The 10,820-nt window shown below is 53.0% G+C and overlaps 1 protein-coding gene across 1 annotated transcript in view; it reads right to left on the bottom strand.

The window, feature by feature from the left end:
• Positions 1-10,820, bottom strand: part of ATP11A (ATPase, class VI, type 11A) — a gene marked incomplete at its 5' end in the record, with an annotated part of 51,329 nt that overhangs the window by 17,081 nt on the left and 23,428 nt on the right. Inside the window, 7 exons of the mRNA XM_010831452.1 lie at positions 1,373-1,500; positions 1,964-2,023; positions 2,555-2,700; positions 2,950-3,052; positions 3,872-4,046; positions 5,419-5,670; positions 8,316-8,497. Coding sequence (XP_010829754.1) covers positions 1,373-1,500; positions 1,964-2,023; positions 2,555-2,700; positions 2,950-3,052; positions 3,872-4,046; positions 5,419-5,670; positions 8,316-8,497 — 1,046 coding nt within the window. The remainder of the gene's footprint in view (positions 1-1,372; positions 1,501-1,963; positions 2,024-2,554; positions 2,701-2,949; positions 3,053-3,871; positions 4,047-5,418; positions 5,671-8,315; positions 8,498-10,820) is intronic.

Here is a 10,820-nt window from a genome sequence, read left to right on the forward strand (position 1 = left end):
CTGACACGGGGGAGCGGCCAGCAGACACTCGCTTGAGGGCCCTGGCAGCAGAGGCAAACTGCTTTTTAGACACAGCGCTGTGCTACCAGGGGCCTTCCTGGACAGTTCCTATCTGAACGTTTTATTCCTCAAAGTGGACTGGGAGGCCGCCACGGGCAGAAAGAGGGTGGGGGCCACACTCCTGCTTCCGGAAGTAAGGACACAGGGCGTGAGGCACCCTGGCACCCACCAGTGACTCCCTGCACCTGTCAGCTCGGCTCGGGAGGAGGAGCTGCAGGACTCCCCAGGGAGTGCGTCTGAAACGGGCTGTGTTCCCCTATTCCCTAGACTTCCTCCCGTATGGCCAGATGCACGGGACGATCCAGGCTTGCTCTTCTGTCGCCTGCAGGGATGACCTAGGACAGCAACACTCCCAGATCTCATGTAATGGCCGACCTCTCTGGCGAAGGCCACGGGGCTGGCAAGGGGTGTGGGTGGAGGGCCACACACGTGCACAGGAACAGGACCGGCGACACCGGGGCAGCGCGCGCGAGGGGCGGGTGGGGTGTCGGGACCCAAGCGCAACCCTGTCCTGTGCCCCACGGGGGCTCCAGACAAAACCCCCAGGGAGCCTCTCTACTCTTCCTTACAGCCACGTGTTCAGTCGCTCAGTCACGTCCAACTCTGTGCGACGCCCTGACTGCAGCCCATCAGGTGCCTCTGTCCGTGGGATTCTCCAGGCCAGAACACTGGGTGGGTTGCCATGCCCTCCTCCAGGGGATCTTCCAGCTTGGGGATGGAACCCTGGTCTCCTGCTCTGCAGGCAGATTCTTTACCAACCGCACCCCCTGGGAAGCCCTTACAACCACACGTGCACCTAACGTGTTCTGGAAATAACACGTCTAATGTAAAAAGCACAACGGCAGCACACTGGCGCGGCCGGAGACGCTGGGGTGCAGTTCTAAAACAGCAGAAGCGTCTTTTCCTTGTTATAAGAGATACTTCTCAGCAGAAAAGAGCACCCTGGATCAGCTCTGTTAACTTTCTTTCTCCCTGGGTGGAACCCACGTGACTCTGCCAGGATCCACCGGGGTCACGGGGGTAGACACCGTCATCCCAAGCTCTTTCACAAGGATCACAGGGAAACACAAACTGGCTGAATGTGTACATTTCAAATGCAGCGTGAATCCTCTCTGTTTGACTTTGGAGAACATTCACTTAAGCCACACTGCTTCCCGTGTGAAGTGAAGAACCTTCTGGGGAGGCACGTGTGTCAGCTAACTGGATGGTCTGGGGTTTTGTTTTTTTGTTTCTGGTCTTTAAGGACTTCAGCCCGGGGTGATCTGCAGGCTGCCCCGTCCTTCTGGCGTCTGCGGCGCGGAGCTCGCGGTACCTGTAGAGGGCAGGGTCCCTCTTGAGCGTGTCCATGGCGACGTGCTGCTCCATCAGGCTGTAGAGCAGGATGGGGAGGGAGGTGAAGCTGATGTTGTAGAGCGTCAGGTAGGCAGTGTCGTACAGCGTCTGCGGGGCCGAGAAGCGCGTGAGACCAGAGCCCGGCACCTTGATGAGGTTTTCGGGGAATTTGTTTAAATATGCACATGTATTTTTCCTCTGGAGAGGCCGACAAACTGGAGAATTCTCAAATGCACACAGTGCCACTCTTCTACAGAGACCGAGGGGCCAGGACGTTGTTCAAAGCATCGTGAGGTCGACTGGTCAGGATGAACGGCTGACCCCACCCAGTCCCAGTGGCTGACCCCACTACAAACTTGTGGCAACAAAAAGTTGCATCAAGCCTGCAGTTTGATCTCCATCTTCAAGCCTCAGTTTTCTCTGGTCTGGCTGCTTCGGGTGAAAACAGGTCAGTGGTGGGATGGGGGTCACCTGGCCTGCACACCCGCCGTCCACCCTCCACCCACCACAGCCACACTCGGGGACAGTGGGTGAGGCTCAGGGGAGCTCAACCTCAGGCCTGACGACTCACCTGCTGTGAAAACCCACAGAAGAACTGGTATAAAAACTGAGGGAAAATGAAGCAGACGTTCTGAAAGACAAGCCACATGCCTGTTAGTTCAAGGGTGCAGTGTCAGGGCGTCACCAGGTCCTTGAGAGGCTGTCCCATGACACACTCCACCCCGGGCAAAGCGCCCCTTATCCTCCAAGACGGGCAACGACTCTAAAACTCCCCTCTCACTTCAGGGGCCCCCATGGTGCAGCCGGGACCAGGCCAGTCTCCCCAAGGTCAGAGCAAAGGGGAACTCCTAACAGAGAAATGAGGAGGCACCCTGGGTGTCAGTGGACAGCAAGGAATCAAACTGCACGATGAAGGAGGAACTCGTTCAAGGCCCCTCCTCGACCTGTGACAGTGTGGCTCTCGGTGGTGCTACGTTCAGTTCTGAGAGAAGAGGGCTAGGCGCCTCCTCCCGGGAATCCTCCCATGGAGCCCTTCCTTCTACTCGGGGACAAGTCACCCCTGTAGCCTTGGGGCATCACGGCCAGCCAGCCTTCCACCCAACCCATTACCTGCCCCGAGATGGTGAGAGGAGCAGACAGGTAGGAGAGCCTACTTTCCTACCTTATAAAAGAAGTATTGCACAAGCTCGGATATTCGAATATAGTAAAAATGCCCATGAACCAGCAGCATCTTCTTTAAATGCTTAAACTTGGGTATCGCGTAGTCGCTGTTCCTTGCAGCCTGACGACCTTCCTTCCCAATGACGCCTGCAGGAAGGGAGCACATGCGCCACATCAGCCCTCCTCTGCCCCTCGCAGGGGGGCGCGGGGACGGGCAAAGCAGGGTTAGGCTGAGCTGCTGCTGTGGGCTTCCAGCCCCAAACGCTCTGTATCACAGGCGCGCCCTAAACGCGTGTCTGAACCCTACGGTCCTGCCTGGTCTGTGTCCCCCCTGGTCCAACTGAGGGACAAACCCCGGTCACTGCGAGAAGCAGGGGGCAGAGCCCAGGGGCTTACCGATGCCCACGTGGGCCTCCAGGATCATGCTGACATCATTCGCTCCGTCACCGATCGCCAAGGTGATCGGGTGCTCCTTTGAAAGCTTGATTAACTTAACAATCTGGAAAAGAAGTGAATGCAGACTTTCTCATCTGTTTTATTTTTGCAAAGGTCATCCACTAACCAGGAAGAAATGACAAAGACGTCAAAGTTAGTCAAGGACGATGAAACAATTAAGTGCTTAAACTGAATTATTTATTATATTCAGTACATTTTATCCATACAGGATAAAGTCTTTTTCATGTCAAAAGCAAAACATACTTAAGCATAAGCAGCTAAGAAATGAACGCAGGGGGATGAGAGGAGCAGGCTGAGCGGGAGGCTGAGGACAGAGACAAGAAACCCACGGAGCCATTTTCAGGGGATGCCCCCCTCACGCAAATTTCGGGGATTCAGATTTAAATTCGGGTGGGGCAGTGTGTGAAGGATGCACTCCGTTAGAAGGTGGCGCTCTGCCAAGCTGCCTTGTACCAAGTATCTATTTTTTAAAATAAGCTGTTCTTTCAATTTTCAAATTTGTCATGTGCGCAAAACCAAATCTGATAGCTCAATGCAATGAATAATTTCCAAATTTTTAGTCTGTTTCTTTACAGTCTTTTTTTTTTCCTATTTATGTGCATAAGTATAATGTTCCATGATGCAAGACAGGAGGATGAGGGAAAAACTATGGCTTGTCTTCTTTATTCAAGACTGAAACACTAATTGGTATAAAAGTTTGACAAGTCACTTAACCCCAAAGGTAACATGAGAAGACAAAACAGCACTCTGTTCCATTCCGGACGTCACTACATAAGGTCGATGCAGCTCCCAGGCACGCCTGGGCCTCCTGCGGCCCCGCCCCCAGCACGCAAGGGCCTCCTGCGGCCCCGCCCCCACACACCTGGGCCTTCTGCAGCGGGGCCATGCGGCAGCAAAGCACAGCGCTGCAGTTCCGGCAGATGTCCAGGAACAACTCGCGGTAGTTACTGGAGCTCCCGTCCTCCCGAGGCTTCATGATCAAGGACAGCGCGGCTCCGTCGATGATTAAACCGTAGTCCTGCATGTCGGCTGAGAGTCTGTCAGATCACAGAAGCCAGAGACATTTCTCAGTTACCAAGTCAAAGAGATTCAAGGAGACTAGCTACTCTGCTGCTGCTGCTGCTAAGTCGCTTCAGTGTATCCGACTCTGTGCGACCCTAGAGAAGGCAGCCCACCAGGCTCTGCCGTCCCTGGGTTCTCCAGGCAAGAACACTGGAGTGGGTTGCCATTTCCTTCTCCAATGCACGGAAGTGAAAAGTAAAAGTGAAGTCGCTCAGTCACGTCTGACTCTTAGCGACCCCATGGACTGCAGCCCACCGGGCTCCTCCGTCCATGGGATTTTCCAGGCAAGAGTACTGGAGTGGGGTGCCATTGCCTTCTCTGAGCTACTCTAGGGGATACCTATCAATGCTACAAATTCAGGAACAAGGATTAAGAAAGTGCATTTTCTTCTTTTGTCAATAATAAGACAGTCTAGACTCGTGGCTGCAAGACCTTTGACTACATTTTAACATTATGTGTGAACTTAATGTTCTCATTTCACTAGGCAAAGCAAACAACAGTTACAACTGTAGATTCCTGGGCAGGTCGAGCGCAACAGCAGGAGAGCATCTATCCCGCCATCCGGAGAGGTCGGCCTTTTCTCCCGACCCCCAGACAACTCAGCCCCACAGTCCTGACGGCCACAGCTGGTAACTCCTTGCTACTCTGCCTGTCTTGGGAAGAACATGGTCATGATACTTCTCTTTGCTGGGTTTCAAAATTACAAGAAACATCTCTAAGCCCCAAAAGGAAATCTGCAGACCAGGTAAAGGGAAATAGCTTTGTACTATTTATGAATGAATAATTTTAAATTCGTATATGATTAGAGAGCCCCATTTGCTTTTCCTAAGTTAATGAAAATTTAAGTTCCAATGAAGTCTAATCTCAGATCGTGCATCTAAGACCAGCAAGGACAATGTTGATAAAATGTGAATAAATTGCTGAACATTCTTGGAAAAAACAACTCTTGTGTATTGACTATTTTTTCTCACTTGACAAACGACCATGTGTCATTGTCCCCCCACACCCACTCTGGCAGAGGCTCCGAGGAATCCACAGCACGGCCCCCAGGTGTCACAGAAATAGGTGGGCATCGCCTCACACCCGAGAGTGTGTAAATCAATGAATCAAGCCTCTCTGTATCCTCTATCAGCAGTCTGCCAGTGAGCATGGGCGCACGCGCACACACACCCTCTACGCAAAAGACACATCACAGTTGCTAAAAAGACAAGGCTCTGGTCAGGATCTCGACTGCAGGACACTGTCAGGGCCCAGAGGACAGAACTGTGTCTGCACAAGGGAGGGCAGGCCACTGCCCTGCCCATGGAGGCCACCCTGCCTCTGCAAACGCCCTGGACGCCCGCCTACCCTGAGAAGTTGTCCCGGGTGAGGCTGGCGCTGGAGCGCAGCACCGTCTTGCTCAGCTCGAAGAGCACGTCGTGCAGGCTCTGCTCCTCCAGCCGCTTGGTGGTGACCTCGAGCAGCTGCGTGTTCCTGCGGAAGAGCTTGCAGGCGTAGCAGGTGGCGGCCGCTGTCTCCATCTTGTCGCCCGTGAGCACCCACACCTTGATGCCCGCCTTCTGCAGCGCCTCGATGGTGTCGGCCGCCTTCTCCTGCAGCCTGGGCGGGGGGGCACAACACACCCTCATCAGCAAACCAAGCAAACCAAGCTGGAGAAGTCAAAGGACTTGGGGTCTGCTACCCTGTCTTGATTTTCACCCCCAAGTTAAAAAGCACCCTGGTGCTGACCTGTGATTTACTGTAAAGGACCTGGAGCTATTCCCAGGTGGCTCAGATGGAAAGAATCCAACTGTAACACCCCAGGTTCAACCCCTGGGTCAGGAAGATCCCCTGGAGAAGGAAATGGCTGCCCACTCGGGTATTTTTGTCTGGAGAATCCCATGGACAGAGGAGCCTGGCAGGCTACAGCCCATGGGGTTGCAAAGAATTGGACATGACTGAGCGACCAACACTTTGACTTTCACTTTTCACTTAGCTTTTTACAACAAAACGCTTCCTGATACCACGGGGACGTCAGATAATCCACGGGGACGGGTATTCAGGAGCTAAATGGCATTTGCTGAGCACATGGCTTTCTGTCTAGCAGGACTTGCTGCTCAGAGAAGATTTGGGGCAATTATAAGGAGACCCCTCACCAACACCAACCGGGAAGTCAGGACCAGGGAAAACGGGGCCTGGCAAAGAGGTGACGTGCACCCCCCTTTTCTTTGCGCATAAAATGTCCTAATTTTGCCTCCTATCCAATTGGAGCCCAGGTTTGCCTAAAGAACGTGAAACAGGAGGATGCCAGCCGTGGCCTGGGACTGGCTGACTGGCGTCACAGGCTCCCTCAGCGTCAGATGCTGCAGGAAGCACTTGCCTGACACGTCTTGCCTTTGCCAAAACCTCACGGGAGGAGGACCGTGTGATGACCCTGTTCTACACGTGGAGAACGCAAAGCTTGCAGAGTTCACAGGACGTGTATGAGGATAAACAGCCCTCTTGACCTTGGTGAGGCTGTCCTGCCACCCATGGCAGTCTGGCATCACAGCCACGCCTGCCTCATGGCGGGGGCTGGGGGGTGGGGAGGGGAGGGCTGCCCTGTCTTCTAGGTCTTAGAGGCCTGGCTGCTGACATGCGTGAATCAGGGGTGTGTCCTGTCTGTCCAGCGCGGAGAGGAAGGAAAGGAAAGGATTCTAACTGCGATGATCTGGGTAGAACCTGGCGGAAACTTCCTACTATTCTAGACACACAAAAAAATCTGTGATTTCATCATTGTTTTAGGAAAAAGTAAATGAGGTTCAAAGGGATCTGCAAAGGTTAAACAGAACCACTTCAAAGCCACCCGCTCACGCGTCCCGGGGGTCCACTCTCAACATCCTGAGGTCCCAGCTCCCCACCGAGGCCAACGGCTCCCACAGCACCTGTGAGGCCCTCGGCTGGCGAGGGTCCCTCTGCCCATGAGAGCCTCCCCCTCCCCCCTACTTCCTCCAAAGACCAGTCCTCCCTCCCCAGACAAGCAGGCCCCTTCTGAACACCCTCCTCATCCTCACACACGACCAGTCACCAAGCTGTCCGTGACCGCAGCTGCTCTGTGCCAAGACGTGCTTCCAGGAGCAGAGGCGTCAGGACTTAAAATAAGAACAAAACCAGGCTGTCGGCCAACTGTCTGCTGAGACCGAGGACCCGGGGAATGCCGACCCCCAGGAAAAACAGAGGTTTTGAGACCAGGATCTAAATCCTGGACCAATGTAGACCTCCAAGACCTTTAAACTGAGGGGCTTCCCTGGTGGTCCAGTGGTTAAGACTCCCCTTGCAACGCAGGGGACACCAGTTCAATCCCTAGTCTGGAAAGATTCCACATGCCGTGGAGCAACTAAAGCCGTGCGCCATGGCTAAGGCCGTGCTCTAGAGCCCGGGAGCCGCGACCGCTGAAGGCCCTGCACCAGAGTCTGTGCTCGGCAACGAGAGAAGCCACTGGAGTAAAACCACGCACGGCGACGAGAGCAGCCGCCACTCGCTGCAACCAGAGAAGGCCCTCGCGTGCAGCCACCAGGCCCCAGCGCAACAAAGATAAGTGAGCATTAAATAAACAAACACTTTCAAACGCGCTGGGAAACAGAAGCTCAGTAATCTCAAGTTCCTGTCCCATGCTTTTAAGTTGTGGTATTTTTTTTCTCTTTTCTTCAAAATAAACTATAATCTGTTCCTTTCACTGTGTTCTTCAGACAACACAGTGGACAGAGGGCTCTTTCCTGTCCCTTGTGCAGAGTTGGGACAGGTCAGTCCTTCCTGTGCAGAATCTTGAAAATCTGTAGCTGGTAATCTGAGCAGCTATTATGGTGAGTTTTTGCAATCTTCTACTTCATTATTTTGAATTTCTTCAGTGAGTCATGACAAAACTGTTAAGGTCTAAAATGTTTACACTTGTATTTGGAAAGAGCTAGGGACTCATTTAGGAAGAGAATCAGTTACTGATTCCATTCTAAAGAAGAACAGAAAAGCAGCCCTGTACCCTGACTGTCCGTAACCAGGAGTGAAGTGCTGGCGCTCCTGGTCTCTCCTGGCAAAATGCGACTCACAGGCCTCTTACTGGTGGAGAGTCAGGGATCACCCAGGCCTGACCCGTAAGCCCAGCGCGCTGTCACCCAGGGCAACTGGAGAGCCTGCCCAGGCAGACGATGCCCCCACCCCCGACCCTGGGCGGCCCCCGCTCCCCCTTCACACTATCCCAGTTTCTGAGAACAAGCATGGTGCGTCTTTACCGATCCTCCACAGCTGTGGCGCCGAGCAGGACCAGATCTGTCTCTATTTGCTCGTAGGCTTCTGCTAATTTCTTGTCTCGGTCCTGAAGCGCCACCTTGGCGTCCTGCAGCAGCTCGCGGATGCCTTCGTACTCTTCCGGGATGAGTGTCTTATAGGCCACACACAGGGTCCGGAGCCCCTCCTGCCAGACACACAGCAGTGCTGACTGTGGGCCCGAGGGTCACTCCTGGAGCTCACACAGCAGCGCTGACCGCGAGCCCGAGGGTCACTCCTGGAGCTCACACAACAGCACTGACCGCGGGCCTGAGGGTCACTCCCAGAAGCTCACACAGCAGCGCTGACCATGGGCCCGAGGGTCACTCCCAGAAGCTCACACAGCAGCGCTGACCGTGAGCCCGAGGGTCACTCCCGGAAGCTTTCCCAACATCCACTCTCCAGCTGAGGCGACAAAGCGGAGAACCAGAGACCCCCACCCACAGCGCCGGTCGTCTGCGGCTGAGCCACTCGTGTGCGCATTGAACACACGCAGGCACGACCGACCGAGCGACTGTGAAGTGTTCAGTCAGACTAGTGAGCACGGGAATACACAACACAAACCAGGCCATCGAAGGTAAGACTTCAGTAATAAAGGTAAGAGGAAGTAATCCAGAGCTGTCCCAGAATGCGGATGGAGTGGATGGTCAGCAGAAGCGTTAGGAATAAACGGAACCTTGTTTGTCAAAGCAGACATGGGGCTTCCCCACATGGAAACACGGAGCAGGAATGCTCTTCTCTCCTCCTCCTGCTAAGTACTGATACTACTAAAAACCTGACACTGTATATAAAACAACACTGATCCACAAGCCAGACAACCACATTACAAGGAAAGATAGTCACTATCTCCTATAAACAAAGGTGCAAAGGCCTTCAACAGAATCTCGGTAAACTGAATCCAACAGTGTATCCAAATGATGATCTACACGGCCAAGCGGGGTTTATCCCAGGAATGCAAGGCTGACTCAACACATGAGAATCAATGTCATATAGACACAAATAGAGTAAAGGAGGAAAGTCTCGTATGATGAACTCAACAGATGCAAAAAAACAAAAACAAACTCCAGCATCTGACAAACCCCAACCCCTTTGCATGATTTTTGTTATTTTTCAGTCGCTCAGTCATGTCCAGCTCTCTGTGACCCCATGGACTGCAGCACACCAGGCTTCCCTGTCCTTCACTATCTCCAGAGTTTGCTCAAACTCATGTCCACTGATGACTGGTAATGTCAGCCAACCATCTCGTCCTCTGTCGTCCCCTTCTCCTGATTAAACCACTCAGTAAACTAGGCAGGAAGGAACTTCCTCAACCTGATTAAAGTCACACACGGAAGCTCAGCCAGCGTCACACTCAGTCAGGAGAGGTGACAGTTATTCCCCCTGAGGTCAGGGACAAGGTAAGGATGACTGGCTCCCCATTCCTACTCAACGAGGCACTGGCAGCCTCAACCAGAGCAAACAGGCAAGGAAAAAAGGCATCCAAGTTGGAAAGGAGGAAATGGTGATAGGATTTTATACGTAGAAAACTCAAAGGATTTCACGCACAAACACGCTGGAACTAGTGATAGACGAGTTCGGTAAAGGTGCAGAATACAAAGTCAGCAACAAAAACAGCTGCATGTTCTATACACCAACTATCCAAAAGAAAACAATCTAGAAAGGAAACTGAGAAAACAATCCATTTACAATAGCATCAAAAATAAAAAAATACCTAAGAATGAGCTAAACCACGGAGGTGGGTGAAGGATTCGTAGACCGAAAACTACAATACGTTGCTGAAAGACGTCATGGGAGACCTAAGCAGGAGGAAGGTGTCCTGTGTTTATGAATTCCAAGACGATATTCTCATGATGACAATACTATCCAGCATGAACTACAGATTCTGTGCAACCCTGATCAGAATCCCAATGGCATTCTGAGGGAATGGGAAAACCCACCCTAAAATTCACGTGGAATCTCAAGGGACTCAGAATAACCAACAATCTTGTAAAAGAAGAACAAGGCTGAAAGATGCACTCACGTGTCCTGATTTCCAAAGTCACGGGAAAGAGATAAGTAACCAAAACAGTGTGGTCTCAGCGTAAAGACAGACAGAGGCCAACACGACAGACCTGGGAGCCCAAAAGGGAACGCCTGCATGTGTGGCCGCACGACTTTTTACAGGGATGCCAAGGCCGTCCAACAGGGAGGAACACTTGTTCAACCAGTGGTCCCGAGACAAACCTCTGAGGGCCTAAGAACAGACTGAGTACTCGCTTCAGGTGAAATGTGGGAGAAAACGAACAGGTCAAGTTGCAACAGAAAGTGCCAGTCCCTAGAAATCCTCGGGACGGAGCTCCCTCTCCAACAGCACCACACTGTGCTTGTCATTCTGGACGCAACGCACGCCCCTCCAGCCACCAAACGCCAACAGAAGGCTGCAGGGGGCGGTGCCCCGCTGGAGGGCACGCGGCTCCCTCTTGCCGCCCACC

The sequence above is a fragment of the Bison bison genome, unplaced genomic scaffold (assembly GCF_000754665.1).
Source record: "Bison bison bison isolate TAMUID 2011002044 unplaced genomic scaffold, Bison_UMD1.0 scf7180017864527, whole genome shotgun sequence".
Lineage (NCBI taxonomy): Eukaryota > Metazoa > Chordata > Mammalia > Artiodactyla > Bovidae > Bison > Bison bison.